Consider the following 21,298-nt stretch of genomic DNA (forward strand, 5'->3'; position numbering starts at 1 on the left):
AACCTTGGTCTTCTGCTTCTGCCGAGGGTGGCAAAGAATCCCATCGTCCTTGAAATATCCACAAAACATAACAGAACCACTGGTGCCCGAAGTATTGGACCCTTGTCTCGTGACCAGAGTCAAAACAAGAGTGGATGAACCAAATCACCTAAGTATTAACATTCTTAATATCAATGAAACTAGGAGATGTAAGGGGTAAGGAAGTCATGGCTAAACGGAAAGATGGCTTGTCCTTGGAGACAGAGAGACAAGAGCTTGGAGAAGTAGCTTCACTGTACATTCAAAGGCAACACAAAACATTTCACATCTTTTACCTTGTACTCTCGATGGCCATAATCACCCTACCCTCTACCCTCAGCCCTCAAGTAATGTCCCCCACCCCTAGCCCCCAAACTCCAGCTGTTCTCTCTGATCAAGTCTAAACTCTACTACTTGGCACTGAAAGCCCTCCACACACTGGCTCGGGGGCTGCCTTTCCAGCTTATTATACATTTCAGGTTTATGGGCAAATTTTCAGTCAAGAAACTGAATGAAGTTTAAGGAGACTAGTGATAACGGAGGCAGGAGAAGGCTGAAGAACAAGCGTGCCACCTGCCACTTGTCTAACAACATTTAATAGGAATGTAACAAAAAACAGGGAACGAGGAGTCACCACGGGTCCGAAATCCTAAAGTGGGATCTGGAAACTTGTTTTTTCAAAAACTGCTCTGCTCCGTCTGTGTTTCAGAAGCGCTCACTCCCCGTGTGTGAACCCTATGACCTTTATTTTATTTCAAGCATTTAAAGACAGAGTGGGGATCCATCCTGAGGCCTCCCAGAGGAGCTCCAAGGTGCAAACTGGGTTGGAAAAAGACGCCAAAGACTCTGAAATGGTCAATGGTAATAATGGTAAAACCAGAAAGACTAGTAGTTCCAAGCTTCTTTTTAAACTAAGGAGACCCTGTAACAGATACAAGAGGAATTTATTGTTCTTCATTCCAAAGATGTCTTATGACATCTATGACAAATGAAAACATTAACCTCAGGGTGGATCCTAACCCTCAGGATTTGTTGTGGTGGTTTTAACTTGAATAACCAGCTCAATTCTCTCAGAAGTATCAAACGCTGAACTGGACTCCACCCAACTGAAAGGAAAACATTTAAAACAATCTGCTTCCATAGCAGTGGCCTTTATTTACTTCCTGGAATTGGTTTCCCCAGGAGCCTTCTTGGTAACCAAGAGAAGAGGACTGGCCCAAACACAGGCCCCTCCCCATAGCAGCCTCTCTGGGGCTACCAGATGCAGGAAGACATTCATGTCGAGCACATGGTTCTCTAAAGAACTATTTCTGGACTGGGTCAGGCAACCTGAGCACATTTTGAATAGAAAATAATGAATTTCCTTCCATTTGCCTCCAAATCCCTGAATGAATGATGCTCATCATGTCCTGTGGGCTGTTTTCATGTCCTCCCAACTGGTTGCATTTTTTTCAGTCCATGCCCCACCCAGGTGCCAAAGGAGTTTTTCCAACGCCCAGGTGTGACCCCCCAAGCCAGGGAAGCTTTGGGAGTGCATTGCTGCCTCAAGCCCTCGTCAAACTTCCCAGACATATTTTACATTACTATTCCTCATGATGTCTGCAGGTTGTTCCCAGGACAGCAGGACGAGCCATTCCAAGCACCTCCTTCCACTGCACAGAGGTTCCAGATTCTGAAGGAAGGGGCCCAGAGCACCCCTCTCCTGCTAGTCTGAGCAAGAAGAGGGCTTGTCTCTGTGGACGCTGACTCCTGGCCGGGCCAGGGGAGAAAGACCAAGGAGGGACTGACAGACAGGGAGCCTCCAGACATCCAGTCCCCAGTTCTGTCCATTCATTTGACAAAAGCTAAATTATTTAGACTGAGGAAGCGCTCAGCAAGAAGGGTGCTCTGCTGTTTCCAGCAAGTTACGCAGTACTTGACACACAGTAGGTGCTTAATACATGCTTCTTTACAATTTCAAAATTGGGGCTTTCAAGTAGAAAGACAGATGTGAGGAATGAATAAGTGGCTAAGAACACAAGGTCAGAGGACGCGGTTTGAATTGCTGAGTCGATATGACCCAGATGGCCCCCAATGGAGAATGGGGGAGGGGCGGGAGGGACTGAGGAGAGGAAGCAGCCTCCCCAGAGACACCAGCCAGACCCAGGAAGGATCCCATTAGCAGGAAGGACTGAGGAGAGAGGTCCCGGAGGGGAAGAATGCTCAGTGTCCAGGTGCAAATAGCGAGATGAGGAACCAAGATACACAGGAGACCTTCGTGGTATCACTGAAGCCCACTGAGGCGTGATGGACAACTGAGATTCAATCCTGTTATCCAAAAGGAGCAGATGAGATCAAGGGCAGGGCAACACAACTGGAGCTCAGCAACCCTGGGCTTTCCCCTCACACCCAACAAGCAGGCAAAGATCCAAACAGCTGACGTTGGCACGGTGGTGAAAAGTCAGGCACATCGATGCATCGCTGGTGGAGCTGGGAAGTAATATCATCATTATGGAAAGCAATTTAGAGTTATTCTAATAAAGTGACAATACGAAAAATGACCAACAGGAAGACTTCAGAGAGGCCTGAGAGGACGGAAACTGAGGCAGAGAAAGTGAAGTAACTTGGCCCGGGTCACACAGCCAGGAAGTGTCTGAGGTCGCATTTGAATTCAGGTCTTCCTGACTCCAGGCCTGGCACTTCATGCAGTCTACCGATGGCACCACCTGGCTGGCTGCTCTTCTTGAGAAGAGAGAAGAATATATTTGGAAATGCAGGCAGTGGCTGGAGGCAGATGAAATTCAAGGATCAAAACCATTTCCAGGTGCTAGGATCAGTGCAGAGCAGGGGGAGAAGGACATGGAGACAAAATAAGCTATGTACAGAATGAACAGGGACTACCGAAGAGGGAAATGGGGAAGGTTTCCTGTAGATGGTAAGACTTTAAGGAGCCAGGAAAGGCAGTCCTGGGAGAAGAGGAAGGACAGTGTTTTCAGACATAAGAAACAGACAGAAAGAACACCCAGAGCCTGAGAGATGGAGGGTCTTCTTCATGGGACTGCCAGGAGGCTGGTGTTCCTGGATCAAAGAGGACGTGTTAGGGACTAAGGTTGAAGGAGACTGGAGTGGTAGCAGGCCAAACTGAGCATTTTGTATTTCACCCTGAAGGTAACTGGGAGTGACTAGAGTTTATTAAGCCAGGGGGCTGACATGGTCAGACCTGCACTTCAGGAAAATCACTTTAGTGGCTGAATGGAGGATGAATTAGACTGGGTAGAGATTTGAAGCAGGCAGATCTCCCCCTCCCCCTCCACCCCCAGCAGCTAGCACAATAATCCAGGTGTGAAGTCTGCACCTGCATGGGCGTAGGACCATAGGACAGAAGGGGGCAGGCATACTGGGAACAGGCTACAAAGCTCAGCAACAACTTGGATGTGGGAGAGTAAGCAGGCCAGGATAACCCCTAAGGGATCAGGGGATGGTGCTGCCCTCTACATTAGAAAGGAAGATAGAAGCAGGGAAAAATTTAGGGGAAAAAAAATTTTAAATTTTGGTTTGGATACCCTGAATTTAAGATGTCTACTGCACATCCATTTTAAGATGTCTGAAAGGCAGATAAAGATTAGAAGTCAAAAAAAAAAAAAAGATTAGAAGTCAGCAGACAGATTGGGGAAGGAAAGGCAGATGTGAGATTCATCTACATAGAGATGGTAAATTGATCTTTGGGGGCTGATGAGATTACCAAGTGAAGCAGAGGAGAAGGAAATGGAGAGGTCAAAGGTTGCAGAGAGGTCAAGAAGGATGAGGACTGAGAAAAGGCCACTGGATTTGGCAGCTAGGAGATCATTAGTAACTTTGGACACAATAGTTTTGGTAGAATAAGGTCAGAAGCCAGATCCTAAGGAGTTAAGAAGAGACGAGGAAAGTGGAGGCACCAGTTATAGGTGGCCTTTTCTAGGAGTTCAAACTACAAAAGGCAGAAGGGATACAGGACAATAGCAGGAAAGAAGGAAATAGAGGAGCGGGTACATGTTTGTAGGATAGTAGAGAAGGAGCCAGTAGAGAGGGTGAGAATGAAAATAAGTGAAGAATGGGGATCCCCAAGGGGTCAATCTGCTGAAGGACAAGGGATGGAATGGGATCACATGTGCAGGGAGAAGTCTTAGCTCTTTGACACAGGAGTAAATGAAGACGGAGTAGCAGAACACAGCTGAGTCGAGTGACAAAAGAGGAGGAAGAAGGGAGAAGCTCAGAGCAAATGGCCTCAGTTTTTTTCCATAAAATATAAGACAAGGTTCCCTTCTAAGAGAGTGTGGGGAGGGGGACACTGAGGTTTGGAAGAGCCGCTGGAGAGAGTGGGAGGCAGAGCAGCAGAGGGGGCCGCCTCCTGACAGAGACGATGGATACATACTTTTGAACATGACCAATGAAGGAATTTATTGTGTTTGACTATGCATCTTTGTTAGAAGGCCTCTGCTTCATTTTGTTTTCATTGGAAGGGGCCTGTGGAATGGAAAGGGAGGTTAGGGATATGGTTGGAAGGAAGAGAAAAGAGGCTCACTGAAGCATTTTTTTAAAATGCACAGAACAGAAGAAAAGCCAGAAGGAAACAGATAAATAGGACACCTATGGAAGTTACATGTGGAAGCCATTATATACCTAAATTATTAATTATTAACAAAATCAATATGACATGATCATATGCCTACAATAGCACTTCTGTCCTCAGCCCTGGCAGGTAATGAATGAGTGATTGTACCTTGGCTGACTGACTGACTCTGGAATCTCTGGTTTCCCTCCAGCTTCAGGTTCAACGTCAGTGCCATCTTCTGCAAGAGGCCTGCACGGGTGCAGCCCAGTGCCCTGCATACAGCAGGCACTTACTACTTGCTGGCAGACCTGGCTGCACTTCAGAGCGATGCCTGGTTTCATGCATCGTCCTCTTTCACTTCTACTTTGTTGATGGGAATGGTTTTTTATTTGCTCAAACACTCATTTTATTCAGTAATTAAGTTCAGAATAATAATTGGTCCAAAAATTTTTAAAAAGGTAAATGAAAGTGATGAAATCGAAAAATATTCAAGCACTTAAGTTTTATTTAAATTTTTTTTATCCTGAACTTCAAAACTCAACTAAAATGAACACTTCCGTCAAAGCTAGATAACACTAGCGTGTAGGGCTGCGTACCAGCTGTGAGGAGACACGGGGCTGGAGGCTATTGAATCGATGGTGATGACAGCAAGAGACCCCGCTTTCCCACTGGTGTTTGGGGGGTGGGAAGGTACTAGAGACAGTCCAAAGAGCCCTGTGAAACAGAAGGCTCAGCTTCCCCCTAAGCAGAAAGTATTACCTTTGGGGATTTTGAATTTGTTGTCTTTCTTGTACCACAGGCAGCCTTGGGTGGTGTTCATGATCTTGACAGGATACTCCGTTTCAGGGCAATCAAAAGGCTTCAGAGCAAAGTCCGTGGCTAACAGAAAAAAACAAAAGGGGGAAACCAGCCATGATTCCTTTCAGTGGGATCCACCTGGAACGGACAGGAACATCTTTACAGCATAGAACTGGGGGACCCACACTGGCCTCCCAGACCTGTTGTGTAGGTGATCTGATGGGCTCCTAAATCCTCATCTGTAAAACCACTCATACATTGCCTTCTTCATTAAGGTGGTAGTGAAGGAAACCCTTGGAGTGGCACTTAGAGAAACAGGGGATACCTGAACTACAGCAACTGGGTCAAAGTGACACAGGCCTCCAGTGTACAGCACAACAATGCTTGTTCCTGAGCACCAGTCGTCCCACAATGGGACACAAGCAGGAGCCAAAGAAATGGTGACTTGGGCTTGGAGGTGGGCATGGGGGAATAATGACTAAGAAGTCACATTCAGGTGTTAGTTTAGGTTGCAGCAAAGGCAGTTTGCAGGTGATGATTCTAGAAGTCCAAATGCACAGTGCCAACGACTCCATCTCACTCACCTATATATTTATTTTCAGCAGGAAGATGCAAATCTGGATTTAATTCAAAGTCACTGTTCCACAGGTCAGCCCACTTTTTCTCAATATCTGTATAGGAAAAAGTCAGATGAAGGAAATGAGCAGCCTCAGGACACTCTGAATAACTGAGTCACCTTTCTCACCTTGGACACAGGCCTCCTTTCTCTTTATCACTCGACTCTCACCAATCCTTAACGTCATTTCAGGAGTAAAGCGCCTGGCCAGGAGCCTACAAGAGCACAGCCTCCCCCAGCAATGCCCAAAGAATGTTCTCCTATCTGTGGCTACACAGGAATACACCCAAAGGAGAGAAAAGGCTGTGGTTTGGAGCGCTCACCCCAAGGGAACAAGCTCAATAGCACCGTGTGAGCGGCTACCTCCTATAGGGGTGGGAACCACTCTTGCAGTGTGGTCAAGGCTTAAGACCCTGTGGATAAGAGACAGTCTGGGCCCAGATAAGGGAAGGTAAAACCTCACTGGGTCAAGAGTGAAGAGTCTGCCAGAATGCTAACACAACCCACCTAGTTCTAATGCTTCAGACCTAAAGCAGGACAACTTTCTATGACAAAAGGGAGAATGATGAACCTGTCCAGCTACATTAGACAGCAGGCCACATTACCTTCTATGCTGTAGTGAGTCCCAAACCACTTCTCCCTGAGGTCACACTTTCCCTCGTTAGCAGCAGACAGCAGGACAAGGTTGGCTTTTTGTGGGATTAGCTGATTAAGGGCATCGGTAATGATCTACAGCAACAAAAACAAATACAACTTCATTTTCGTCCAGGATACTCTTACTGAAGCAAGCAGGCAAGTTCCCAAAGACACATTAGCCCAAACCTCTGCTTTCCTCACTGGCATCATTAATTAACGTAATGCTTGCTGATTGATCCCAAATGATGACGCAGGTGAGGTGGCATGGCCAGCCTGGCTGTGTGGCCCTAGTCCAGTTCACTTAACCTCTCAGTGTCCCAGGCATCTCTCTGAGCAGGGACAGATTGGGACAAGACAGGACGTTCTGGAGGCGTACTGCCTCTGCTGCTGATTTACAAATGATCATGTAATCCATCTAGACCAAGAGTGCAGGGCCCAACTTGCCAAAAGGTCATTTATAGGCTGATAATGAGTATTAAGAGTTCATTTTCCCATAGAAGTAACGATGTAAGTAGCAATTAAGGTTCCCCAGCTAGCCCACAAAAAATGATAACCCATGAGGCAGCAGTCGTTAAATAAACACTTTCTACCCTGGGGTGACCTAGTATAATGCCCATTACTTAAATGGATCTTGTTCACCTAGAACTTTGAATATTCTAAGGTATACACATTGTGTAGGTGAGCCCCAAGAAGATCAAGTCCAGGAACCTGTGACTGCACCCTCAGCCACAGGTATGTGGGGGAGCAGGACTGTCACCAGTCCCTTCTGGCAGCTCCTGACGTCTCCACCAATGAGAAGACCATGGACTGAGTGACCCTCCCCACCAGGGGCAGGGCCCTCCACAGTTGGCTAGCAGCTAATGTCCAGAGCTCAGAATTTGGGGATCTGCAGGAGTATTTTTTACTGTTAAAACTGATTTCCCCAAAGCCCAGTTTCATTCGATTCCAATTGAAGGGAATCATGGAAGTTTTGAAAGGTGAAACAAAACTCTAACCACAGAATCCAAACTGACACCAGCAGACACAGCTCCAAAGCCAAGTGACATCTGGGATCTCATCTGCCTTTCTAAACAGACTGGGACATTGGGCAAAGACTCCTAAACGTTTTTCAGCATGGCTCCAACGTGCTGAGGCAATGCATGACTATTCTGGGCCTCCCCTGCTCAGAGGTCTGACCAGGCCCCTGGGCCATGTCCTCACGAGCTCCTGGGGCATCCTAGTGATGGCATCTTCACCATCCCTCACCAGGGCCCAGGCCTGGGGGAGCCAGAGTCCTCTGGATCTTACTGACTTGAAAAGGAGAACCCAGGGCCCCTCAAAGCTCAATGAATCACTGGGAAAGGACTCCACTGTGGGGAAAGAAGTACAGACTTCTTGTAAAACAAAACAAAACCAAAACCACACATCTGTTGATAAATAAAATGTTTCAAAAGTCTTATGAACAGCAAAGGCCCTTCTGATAATGTTATTCAAATTTCCCTATTCCACCAATTCCTCAGGGACTATGGTTTCCAGCCATCCCCTCCACAGTCCTTTGCCCTATCTCTTTTTTCTTCCCTCTCCCTTTCTCTCCACTCCCTCCCCCCCTCCCCCTCTCAGCCCCACCCCACCAAGTAGAAAACATACCTCTGGCTTATACTCGAACAGAAGCTGGTCCCCAGTAAGGAAGTCCTGTAGAGGATACAGCTGCATGTTCTCACACATGTTTTCCACGTACTCAACCGGATCTGTCTGTGGACAAGCAGACACCTTTACTGCCAGAATATCCCCACTGGCATCTCGAGCCACCTGCCTACTGTCTCCTCACATCCTGAAGATGTGACCAATAAACTGACCCTCAACCCTCCTAAGCCAGCCTCTGCCCATTCCAGAATACTGAAACAGCTGTTAAGATTCAAGCTAAACCTTTTTAAAATGTATTACGGGTATTTGGGCTTGGATGCAGAAACATCCTGCCCTCTGGGCCTCCCAGCAGCTTCAGCCTCTATCTGCCTCATGGCTTCACAGTACCAGAGGCTACAAGGCAGCAATGAGTCCGGGGGGTCAGACTCTAACTAGCTGGGTGACCTTGTTTCAGCTCCCAAGAACACCTCCTTCCCAGGGCTGTCAGGGGGATGCAATGAGAAGCACAGTGCCACCTCAGAGCACTGCAGAACTGCCAGCCATAGGTAGGGAGTCCATCTTAACACTCAGGTTAAACTAACCCCTCTGACCTGCACCTAGTGGGCCCACCTTTTGTTTGATAGCACTACCTAAAGAAATGTGGCCAGGTTTCCAAGTGATATGCAGATGGCAAGACACCTTATGACACTCCTGTTCCCTGAGGCAAAAAGTCAGTTCCCTCAACTGTTCATCTATCTTATGATTTCCAGACTTCTAAACATCTTTATTCCACTTTAGACTCAATACTTAGCTTATGCACCTCTGCCTTAAGACACATCGTCCTCCTTGACTGTTCTTAGCACAAGACCACCCCTTCTCCAGACTAAGGCTAGATTGCTCCCTGCTTATCTCCACCCCCTACAGGAGGCCCTTCCTGGTTAGGATAAACTGAAATAATTAACAGTGGGAAGGCGTTTATTCTGTCTATATCTTATTTGTCCATGGTGGTGTGCATGTTTGCACAGACTCTCCGGCCTTTCATTGTATCCCCAGTAATTAGCACAGGCCTGTCTGGCACACAGTAGGCACTTAATAAATGTTTACTGATTGATCACAGATGAAATTGTTCTGCTGGTTCTATTGACTTCATTCTGCATAGGTTCACTTAAGACTTTCATGTCTTCTTGAAATCATCCATGTCCTCATTTTTTCCAACGCATCCATCTAACACAACTTATTCAGCCGTTCCTTAACTGCGGGACGTCCTCTTGGTTCCCAGTGTTGCAAAGAGCTGGTATTAATAATTTTGTACATCTCAGATTTTTTCCTCTTCCCTCAGCATATTTAAGCTAAGTACCTAGCCAAAGTGTGTCAGGGTCAAAAGGCACACCCTGTTTAGTCACTTCATTTGAATGATTCCTAAATGTTTTCCTAAACAGTTGCACTCATTCACATGTCTACCAACAACCTTAAACTTGAACTCACCGACGTGCTCTGCCTCTCTGTCACACACACGCACATGCACACACGCATGCACACGCACATGCACACACACAGAGAGCCCTGGTGAAACCTTTCCTCTCCTGGTCTATTGTCAGCCCCTTCTGCTTGGTCTGCCTCCTCCAGGCTTCCCCTACCCCCATTAAGCACAGTTCTGACTTTATCACCCTCCTACTCAATAAGCTGCAGAAGCACCTTATTAAAGCTAACACTGAATATAAAATCCTGCTTCCCTCCCAGCTCCACCTGCTCTGACCTTTCCAGTCTTCTAGAACATGCTATGGATCCAGCTACTCTGGCCTCCTTGCTGTTCCTCAAACACAAAAATCCATCTCCACATCTCAAGGATCTTCTCTGGCTGTTGCCCATGCCTGGAACTCTCTCTCCCTCCTCACCAAACCCCAGCTATAATCCCACCTGCCACAGGAGGCCTTTCCTATACAGTGCATATTGGACACATAGGGAGTTACTTACAAGTGATCTTATAAGAGACTGAGCTCCTCTAGGTCAGGCTTTATGTTTTAGCCTTTCTTTGTATCCCACCACCGAGCACAGGGCTCAGTGCATAGTCAAGTGCTTAACAGATGTTTGTTGAATGACCAACAACCTCCAGTTCCTTGAACCCCTGCATCTGCCTTCCCTTCAGATAATAAGAGGATGGTGGAAAACTTCCTCTGCCCTTGAGTTCCCTGTCTCTTTGGCCTAAGGCTCCTCTCCCCTTTCCTGGATCGCTATCACCAGCAGCATTTTTACTCCTACTTACTGAATGCCTCTGGAAGAACCTGAGGACACAGCCGGCCGGCCCACTACATGGTCCTGTTCTATAATCCCCATTGGACCCCTTCCTCACACACAGGCTGACTCTTCCTTTCTTCTCTAACTCCCTATGTCACTGCCCACAGATCATCTGTCCCAAACCTGTCTCCTAACTCCCCACAACTTAGAAGACCTCGTCTTACCATTCCTCTGTCATGTATTCTCTCTCCCTCTCTTCTCCCTATCAGACACCATCCACCTGACCACCTCTCCATTACTCTAAGGTATGATGAAGAGGAGGCCCTTGCCTTTGCCAAGGCCAAGCCCATACCTACTGGTGCCTCAGGTCCTGCTTCCTTCTCATCTCTCTGGGAGCTTGCCCCATTGGTCACCCCTACCCCCTCTATTCTTATCCACTGATTCTTTCTCTCATTTCCATGTTGGATCATCATCAGTACCCTGGCCCCTAAGTATTGGTACACTTGAGGGCTCTGACCTAGGCTCTTTCTTCTCCCTCAATGAACTCATCATCTCTCATGGATTCAATTCTGACCCATATCATGACAATTCCTAGATCTATATCCAAACCTAATTTCTCTCCCAAGTTCCTGTTCCATATCACCTGACTGCCTACTACATCTTTAAAGGATGTACAAAATGCAACAAGAGCTTTCCCTACAAACCATTCCCTCTTCCTGACTTCCCCACTTTAAACCATTTCCCACTCAAGTTCAACAGACTCTTCACTGTCACTCAGCCCTCATAGACCAAGTAAATGATTAAGTTCTACCAACTACCCCTTTTCCCAGTATCTCTCACACCTAACCCCTACCCCTTCTCCTCACTCTCAGGATCAACACCCCAGTTCAGGCCTCTTGCCTAAACCATGACAAAGCTTCCATACTGGGTGGCCTCCAAACTCTCCTCTCTCCATTCTCTCTTCCATACAGCTGCCAAATTGACATTCCTCTCACCATCCCATTTCCCTGGCTCAAGAAGCTATCTTCCCTGTTTTCTCTAGACTAAAATAAAACCCTCCAGCCCTTCACAATACAGCTCTGGCCAACCCTTAAAGGACTCAATGCACAGTATCCTCCTTCACACGTGCTTAATTCCAGCCAAACTGGTCTCTTCAGTTTTATATCTCCCACCTCCACTGTGGAGGGGACAGTCCCCTCCTCTCGCCTACCTCTTGGGATTCTTTGCTTCCCTGAAACCATGGTTTCAGGGAAACCCTTCCTAGGGGAAGCCTGCATGAACCCTGACTGCAAGGCCAGAGGCCCCAACTTGCCTTGTATATCTTTTCTATTTACTCTTTTGCATACTTACTGTTTTATATCCCCCCCAATAGAATAATGCTTTGCCACTGTCTTTGCACCCCCAATGACCTGGCTAACGATCACTCATCAAGTGCCTTCTGTGTATCAGAAAGTTGGCTAGTCCATGGGGATAAAGAGAAAGGCAAAGACAAAGTCTCCGCCCAAGGAGCTCATGATCTAATGAAAACATGCAAACAAGACACAAACAGGATGAAGTGGAGAAAATGAACAGAGGGAAGGCACTGGAGGGAACAGAGTTTAGGGAAGGCTGCCTTTGGAAAAGGGGATTTTAGCTGCAAGAAGTCAGGGAAGCTGTGAAGCAGGGAGGAGGGAGAGCATTCCAGGCACTGGAGACAACCAGAAAAAAGTGCTCAGAACCATGAGATGGGAATGTGAGGAGTAACCTGGAGGCTGGGTCAAAAAGGAATAAGTTGTAAGAAGACTGGAGAGGTAGGAGGGGGGGTACCATGTTATATTTTGTTTTATCTTGGAGTTAACAGGGAGCCACTGGAGTTTATTGAACAGGGAGGGTATGACATGGTCAGACCTGCACTTGAGAAAGATCATGGTTGTCAGCTGAGTAGAAAGACACATATGGCAGAAAGACCAACAAGAAAGCTGTTGCTCATTCCAGGTATGAAGTGATAAGGGCCTGTATTAGGCTGGTAGCAGCATCAGAGAAGGGAAGGGAGAGATATACAAGAGATGTTACAAAGATAGAATCATCAGAACTTGGAAAGAGATTGGCCATGGGAAGGGTGAGCATGAGGCGTTGATGTGATGTCTGGGTTGTGAGTCTGGGTGGTACCCTCAACAGCAGTGGGAGGGAAGGATCACGAGTTCGGTTTCAGACCCCGATGTCTATGGGATATCGAGTATGAGATGTCTAACAGCTGGAGGGGAGACTGGAGGTCAGAAGAGATTAGACCTAGAGAAGTCGATGTGGGAATCGTCAGCACAGAGCGGACAAACGACCCCACAGGAGCTGATGGGCTGCAAATCCAAGCATGACACTTCTCGGTTTATCTTTTTTTAAGTTTTGTTTTTCTCAATGGGGAGGGGTCTGTGTTTTTCTTTCACAACATGACTCATATGCTTTGTATGACTGCACATGTATAACCTATATCAAACTGCTTGCCATCAAGCAGGAGAATACTGTCAGCAGTAACAGCCACACTGTGCAACAACTCTGACAAGCTTAGCTCTGCTCAGCAATGCAAGGACCTAAAACAATGGCATCCACACCCAGAGAAAGAACTAAGGAGTCTGAACGCAGAGCGGAGCAGACCATCTGCTCTCTTTATGTTCTTGTTTCTTCTTTCTCATGGTTTTTCCCATTGGTTCTAATTCTTCTTTACAACATGACTAACGTGAAAATAAGATTAATATGAATGTACCTATTGAGCCTATTATCAAATTATGCGCTGTCTTGGGGTGGGGGGAGGGGAAAGGTAGGGAGAAAATTTAGAATTCAAAATCTTATGGAAGTGAATGTTGAAAAGTAAAACTAAATAAATAAGTTTATCTTAAAAAAAGAAATAGTATATTGTAGTCATATCTGTTTCATATTCTTCTAAGTATTTATCTGTTTCTTCTAGGTCATCGTTTTTGCGTATCATTGGACAAATTTGGTTCTAATACTTTAATTTACTCTCAGTTACAAATTGTTCTTTCTTTCTGTTACAATTTATTTTTAATCAGTTTCTAGCTGTTTACCTATTGTGCTATTTAAACTTTTCTCTATTAAATTTAAAAAGATTGGCTCGCCATCTCAGGAAGAGAGAATAGAGAACTCAGAATTTTTACAGAAATGTTAAAAACTGTTTTTACATGCAATTGGAAAAAATATTATTTAAAAAATAATATTGTTAGTTATATGGGATGGATCTCTGGGGAAGGGGTTGGACGGATACTTGGAATAACCATGGTGATGTAAGAAAGTATTAATAAATTACATGTTTTTAAAAAATTTAAGGGAAAGAACCAATATCTTATTATAGCAATGTGAATAACGACGCTGAGTTGGTCACCACAGCAAATGTCATCACCCCTCCCTAGAACATAAGCTCCTTGAGGACAAGAACTGGCTTTCTTTTTGTACTAGTATTGCTAGCATTGGGCACAGTGCCTGCATACAGTACGCACTTACTAATGTGTTTGTGTCTGTTTGTTCATATGGAAGTCAGTAGCATGAGAAAAGGTTCTCAGTGGTTCAGGCCTTGAAAAATGGAATGTCACAAAGGATTAGAACACATAATATAGAGAAGCTGTCAGAATGGAATGGATATAGAATGTCAGAACAAGAAGGGTTCTTAGAGCAGGAAGGTTAGATGTAGAGGGAACCTAACTGGAACCCAAGCTACCCATCCTCTGCCCACACCAGACTAGCTCCTTCCTTCCAGGGTGATCACTTCAGATGGTAAGTGTTTGCTGTGCCATCACCAATCCCCAGCCTCTGGGGTCCCAGGCACCATCAATTCAGAAAGGACACACCTAAAGCCCACAGAGTGTGTGCTACTGTTAGAGCCAGCATTACAACTGATCTCCTGAGGGGTCATTCTACTCCATTGGGAAGAGGATCTCCACCAACTTGACTCACCTCTATCTGGAGGACATTCCAAATCATGCTGTCCTTAATCCCTTGGGAAAATTGTCCTATAAAATAGGATTAGTGCCACTCTTATCTCCAGAGTCCACTGGTGCCCATCTATGCTGGTAATGATCCTAACTCATCTTTCTGTATCACTTCACTCTACAATGCACTTTGTTCACCCTCAGCACTGGTAAAGAACTAATTATTATTATATGCATCATTATCTCCATTTTAAAATAAATGTCAAAAATGAAGAGCAGAGAAGGAAAGACCTCTGCCTAAGTTGACATAACCCAGGTAGAGAATCCAACCCGCAAACACAAGACTCCAAGTCTAGGTCACCAATCAGTCAGGAAGCATTTATTAAATATCTGTCATGTGACCAACACTGGAAACACAAATAAAAAAGAGGGAAGCCCCTGCATTCAGGAAGCTCCTACTCTTCTCCCCACTCATTAATGAGGCAGCTGCCAAAGCCCCAAGACCTACACCTACAAAAGCTGTGAAAAAGAGTGTTGTCCCAGGACTGACTGGTATTCCACGTGAGACCAAAGGAAGAGCTGAAAGAGATCTGGCTGGAGACCCTGTAACCCCTAGGGATAGCAGCCAGAACATCAGAAGAATCACCCTGGCACGAGTGCACTGGGTGGGGGGAGAATGAAGGAGGGAGGATCAAGCTGGACACTGGGGCAATAATCTAGGTGAGAACTGGGTGAGGCGTGAGAAGCAGTCAGATCCAAGAGATGGTGTGGAAGTAAGAACAAAGGATCCTGAAACCGCCTGGGTGTGGGTACAAGAGAGCAGCGGTGTAAGGAGAAGGCCATGGTCACAAATCTGAAAAACTGGAAGTTGCCTTCAAAAGAATCTGGGGGTTCTGAAGGGGGTGGAATTTTAGAAACAGAGCTTGATACTCCTCTGGAGCATCAATAGGCAGACGGTGAGGAGGCCCTGACACTCAGGCCAGACTCAGCTCACTATGCAGAACAGGAAGCCATCAGTGAAAAAAGATGAATTAAAGCCATGGGAGTGGATGAGGTCACAAATGAGAGTAGAGAACACAGACAAAGAGCACTAACCAACTAAAGTTCACCTCTGTTGAGTGCCAGCACCATCATTGTTTTACAGATGGAGAAAGAGAGGTTAGGTCACTTGTCCAATGTCACAGCACAGCAAACCATCTCTATTGCTTAATTTAATTACATAAGGATCATTTTTCAGATGTCAGTGAGGTTTAGGAGGACCTGGGACTGACACTACAAATATGATGGAATGAGAAGTAATACCCTTTTCTATGAGGATAAGAGCCAAAACTGAAAAAAGTTTGACTCACAGTACCTGTTCTTGGTAATGAAATTCATTATCCTCAATTTTCTGAATCTCTTCAAAAATTCTGAAAAAGAAAATTATAGTTAGAGGGCATCACATTATCACATTTTCAGAGTATTACTGAAATTATCAGTGGAATACTAGAAGGGGGAGCAAACAAGAGCTTAATAAGTGCCTACTACGTGCCAGGCACTATGCTAAGCACCTTCCAAATATCATCTCCTTTGACACTCACAACAGTCCTGTGAGGAAGGCGCCATTATTATCATCCCCATTTAACTGTTAAGGAAACTTAGGCCCAGGGTGACTTAGCTAGTAATGTCTGTGGATAGATTTACACTCAAGTCTTCGGGTCAGCAGGTCCAGTGCTCCAGGCACTGCAGCACTAGCTAGGTGCCTCTTGTCTCAATGCCCTCTTCCACACACTCACTTCTACCACTAGTGGCATAACCTACCCACCTCACCTTTTCCCCAATTACTCAGAGACTCATCTTCCTCATTCCCAGTCCTGATCATGACAGACTATTAGGCAAAACCCTTCACAGGCTCTCCCTTGGCCACCAAGTCTAAAACCAACCGGTCAAACTTCTATCATCTCTATCCTCCCTCCCAAAAAAAACTATTCAGCCTTCTGAGCACCTGGCTAAGCATGACCACCTCCTAAAATCTCCAAGCCTCTTCCTGGCTTCACTATTCGTCAGGTGTCAAGTTTGTCAACCTTCAGAATCAATTGTGATTCCTATTTCTCCCATCCTACCCACATCCAACCGGCTGCCAAGCTTTGTCTAATCCCAGTACTGCTCCTAACCACCCATCTTTACTCCCCAGTTCAGATCCCCGTTACCCCTGGCCTGGTCTCCTTGAACTGGCCTCTCAGTACCATCCTTGAAGACATGTTCCATGGGAATGCTATTGTTTATTTATTTCTACCTCCCGTGCACTAGAGACAAACACAACATACGATCATGTCATTCAAACATCTGCAGGGGCTCTTCAATACTCACTGGATAAAATGCAGACTCACTAGCCTGGAATTCCACCTTCTCTCCCCATACATCTGCCCACCAAAGCAGGCTCACCTGTCCTTCCCCATCCCCACTGATACCTTTAAGCATCATTCCACCATGTCTACAACAATCTCTTCCCTAAATTTCTATTAAAATTTTTTTTCCCTTCCTTCAAGGTCCAGCTCAGGAATCGTCCCATTACCAAGTTTTTCTCAATCCCTGTCCTCTCAGGTATAATGACTGGTCCTTTGTCAAACCTCTCACAATGTTCTGGCTGAACCTCTCCTATACACACACTATGCAACAGACTAAACTTGAGGATGTTCCAGTCCTGCTCTATCTCTGATGCATAATGCACTGCGTGAGGCCCTTCACCAAAGTTCTGAAGCAGCTATAATGTAGTCAGCAGTGTGTTGGATGGAAGTTAGAGAGACCCGAGTTCCAATCTTACCTCCGGCACCGACTAGTCCTGCGACCCACCCAGTCTCAGTTCCCTCTCATCTACAAAAGGAGGATAATGATATCATGTACCTCCAGGATACTGTGAGGATCAACATAAGACTATGCCAACCTCAAAGCACTACTGAATAAATGCTAGCTTCATTTCCTCACCTCTCCATCAGACCTCTCACCTCACCTTATTTTCCAGCTCATTTCCTGCTGCCTAGAGACATGGCCAGAGTTCTGCCATCTTTCAAAAACCATAACCTGACCCTCCCACCCCTTCTGGCTCTTTTCTCATCTCTTCTGCTTTTCACAAAGAGCTACAAAAAGCTACCAACACTCACTGCCTCTACTTTCTCACTTCCCACTCCTCCTTCAGTCCCTTGTAATGTGACTTCTCACCACTCAAAATGAAAACTGCTCTGTCCTAGGTCACCAGTGATTGCTTTGCTGCTAAGTCCAATGCTCTTCACTCATCCTCACCTATCTTATGAATATAAATATGGATGGTACAGTGGCTAGAGTGCTGGCCTCTGGAGTCACGAAGACTTGAGTTTGAGGCTGGTCCCAGACCCTCAAGAATTCTGTGGCCCTACATAGATCACTCACCTGCTCTCAGCTGCCATTTCATCATTTGCAAAATACGGTTAATCAAAGCACTGGCCTCATGAGGCTTTTGTGAGGATCAAATGAGAATGGAAAGTACCTTGGGAGTCAAAGGAGCGTGTAAGATGACAAACTTTCAAGGACTACCTAAACGTTAGGTATTTCTATGATGACGATTAGGACTATGGCCATCTCCAGAGCAGAGGACACTGTTGACCACCTTCTTCCCTCCTCCCTGGGTTTTCATGACTCTGCTCTTTCCTCCTCTTCTTTCTGCCAGATCTGTAATTTTGGATGTCCCCTTTACAGGTTCCTCAGCACTTATATCCAAGGCCCACTGGGCATGGGGGCCCTCGGGGCTCCATCCCATACTCTGGCCTCTCTCAATGAGCTCAACAGCTCCCCTAGATTCTCAGCAGAGGACTCCCAAATCTATCCAACCCTGGTCATTTTACCAAATTCCTGGCCTATGTTACCAACTGCCATCTCAGTCTCAAGATGTCCAGAAGAAAATCATTCTCCTTCCCTCTAACTCTTCCCCCTTTCCCTTAAGGAATCCACACCATCCTCCCAGCTTGCTCAAGTTCACAACCTGAGTCATGGTGGACTTTCTTCATCTCCAGTGTGTCTGATCAGCTCCCAAGTCCTATCGATTTTACTTCCTCAACTTCTCTCTCGTCCATCCCCTTGTCTCTAGTTCAGCCATCCTTCAGTTCTCACCCAGACTCCTGGCACCACTACCTCCAGCCTCTGCCCAGTTGCCACGACTAAACTCCTAAAGTACAGAGCTGACCAAGGCCCAAAACTCCTCAGCAGCTCCCTTTTATTTTTCAGATCAAATACAACAGCCTGGATCTAGTCTTTAAAGTCCTTCACAAGCTGGCTGTAGCCTATGTGGACCTTCTTCCCTTCTAGACAAATTGGGACCGAGGACTATTCTCCGTTCCAGAAGTTCTACCATTTTGCTTCTATTCCTAATGGTTCCATCCCTTAGAACACCTCACTCCCTCGTCAAGGCTCAGCTCCTGTGCCCCTTCTTGTCAGATTACTCTCCTGTAAGTGCCTCAGATGGCTTCCCTCCAGAAAACTTAAGAAAGACAAAGCAAGAATGGCAAGAGATAAGGAGTCACTCAAGCTGAATCTGCTGACAAAGCTTCCCTGAGCACCAGGCCTGTGCTGCAGCCTGGGGACACAGACACTAAAGAAAATTGGGTCCTGCGCATCAAGTCATTTCATGATGTTTCAAGTAAGATGCAGAAGCAACAGTGGAACATTCAGGTGGTAGTCAGAGAGGAGAAGGTGCTCAGGAACCAGATCTGAATCCAATTGCAGAGAGAAAAAGAACGGTGCAAGCTGCAGACCAGTTGAGAGCATGGTAGGGAGGAGAGGGAGAAGTGGGGCAAAACACTGACAGGACTGGAAGGCATGCACATGCCTTTTCAAGGACATGCCCTTTCAAGACTATGAACAAATGGTGCCCCTGAGAAAGAAAAAGCAGCTCTAGAAGGAGTTGGCCTCAGGCCCACTGCTCAGCATCTCTACTACTACTCCACGACGGTAAACACCTAGCCCTTGTTTCTGTAGCCCTCAGAGAAGTAAACGTTACCTTTTGTCAGGTCCTAGTTGCTGCAGCATTTTTAAGTACTGGAATACAGTATGAGCAACCTGAAAACAAAACACCTGATGAGTCTTTTTGAGTATTATGATAGTTATGCGACAGAAAACATATTCTGACAACGAAAACCTTTTTACCTCATTGAAATGTTCGTAGCCTTCATCAGTCAACGTAATAGAAATACTGAACACTGAATAGGTTGAATTTTGCTCAAATCCCGTCTCACCATTCCCACCGAACAACGCGAGAGCCCAGCATCTACAGACAAAAGAAATGATTCTATTTCTACACCAGAAATAGTAATTTGTGACATTTCATATTAGCTAACTGAAAGCCTTCCAGGCCTAATTAGAAAATCTCAGCCATTAATAAAACAATGAGAGCTAGTGCAGACAGAAGGCTAGCCTAGGGTCCAGAAGAGCTAGTGTATGATGTCATCGGGACTCAGGACATGCCCCAAATAACTTCCAAAAAAGGATAAATGTCATCTGCTTTGCTAGTGACCTTCACCAAAGAACTGACAGGTCAGGACTAAATAAATTCATAATAAAATAAAGGGAAACCAATGTATGAATTTGAAAACAAAACAACAAAAACAGAAGAAACAACTGAACTGGACACCCAAAGATGTTCCCTTTTTAAGATTTGCTCTGCTCTCTCTTCTTCAGAGATGAGGAAAATGGGGAAAAGATTATTCCTGCTGGCATTAACATTCCCCTTGTGAGACATCAGCTTGCCCTTCTGCTCTCTAATTGCCTCAGGGTAGAGTCTAAGATATGCAGTATTGGTTTTTAAGAACTTCACAGTGTTTTACAAGGAGTCAAAATAAACTTGATTCTGTCACTGTCTGGATTTATATGTATATTATATATATAACATACATAGATATATAATGTGTTTGTAGGCACCTCAGCAACTTAATACCACTTTAAATGTTTGTCCAAGAAACGAGAGATTAACAGAAATTATTAAATCTTTAGAAATTTATGGCTTCTTCCCAGTTTTCTTTTAGTAACATTAATCAAGTACACCAAGTCATAGCTTATTAGAGCTGCAGTGTGTCATTTTAAAGGATAATCCCAGTCCGTTTATCCTGAGAAAGTGTGTATATTTTACACTGGGCATCATTTCAATTGTTCAATTCTGATTCTAGAGGATTACAATGATTACAAAGAAAAAAGGTATACATATCTATATCTATATATAGCCAAAATTCACTTAAATAGGATTTGTTCTACAAAGACAGTCCATAGATTAAAATAAATGAAATTTTCATTTCATTGATGTTACAATGTGCTTGCTTAATAAGGTTATTGCTAAACAGGCAGGTGGCTGCAATGGAGAGTCAAAGGACCTAGATGGTCTGATCTTCGCTATGTAGAAAAGCAGTTTGCTGAGGTGCCTCCACAGACCCATCTGAGCTCCCAAAGAATCAGATTGTTCTTCACTTCTGGAATATCCCAAAGCACTGGATCTAGAGTCAAGGGACCTAAGACTGAAGGCAAGTTCCAACACTACCCTGTGCCCTTGAGTAAATCACTCAACCCCTCTCAGTTCTCTTGACAAATGGGTTAGACTAGATGATCTTTCAGGTCTTTTCATCTTAAGTTCTATGAGCCCATAAGCCCTTAGTCTAATTCTTTAATCTTCTCTATGGATAATTCTTTATTCATTGAACAATCGATTTCTTTACCAGCAAGGCACTTCATTCTTAGCTAGATCTATCCTTTCCTGACTAGTCCTGGAATCTATGATTTTCCATTTCATATTAATATTGAATTAATATTAAATGAGATCATATTTGCAAAACACTTAGCATGTGTCTGATACAGAGTAAATGCTTTACAAAGGCTTATTTCCTTCCCTTCCTCCTTGGCCCCTCCCACTGCAAA

The 21,298-nt window shown here is 45.3% G+C and overlaps 1 protein-coding gene across 1 annotated transcript in view; it reads right to left on the bottom strand.

Annotated features, from left to right (window-relative positions):
• The window catches only part of NRDC (nardilysin convertase), a 74,594-nt gene that overhangs the window by 10,077 nt on the left and 43,219 nt on the right, over positions 1–21,298 (bottom strand). Inside the window, 7 exon segments of the mRNA XM_072649430.1 lie at positions 5,348–5,467; positions 5,971–6,057; positions 6,608–6,731; positions 8,265–8,369; positions 15,744–15,798; positions 19,398–19,456; positions 19,544–19,664. Coding sequence (XP_072505531.1) covers positions 5,348–5,467; positions 5,971–6,057; positions 6,608–6,731; positions 8,265–8,369; positions 15,744–15,798; positions 19,398–19,456; positions 19,544–19,664 — 671 coding nt within the window.

Source organism: Notamacropus eugenii, chromosome 2, assembly GCF_028372415.1.
Source record: "Notamacropus eugenii isolate mMacEug1 chromosome 2, mMacEug1.pri_v2, whole genome shotgun sequence".
Lineage (NCBI taxonomy): Eukaryota > Metazoa > Chordata > Mammalia > Diprotodontia > Macropodidae > Notamacropus > Notamacropus eugenii.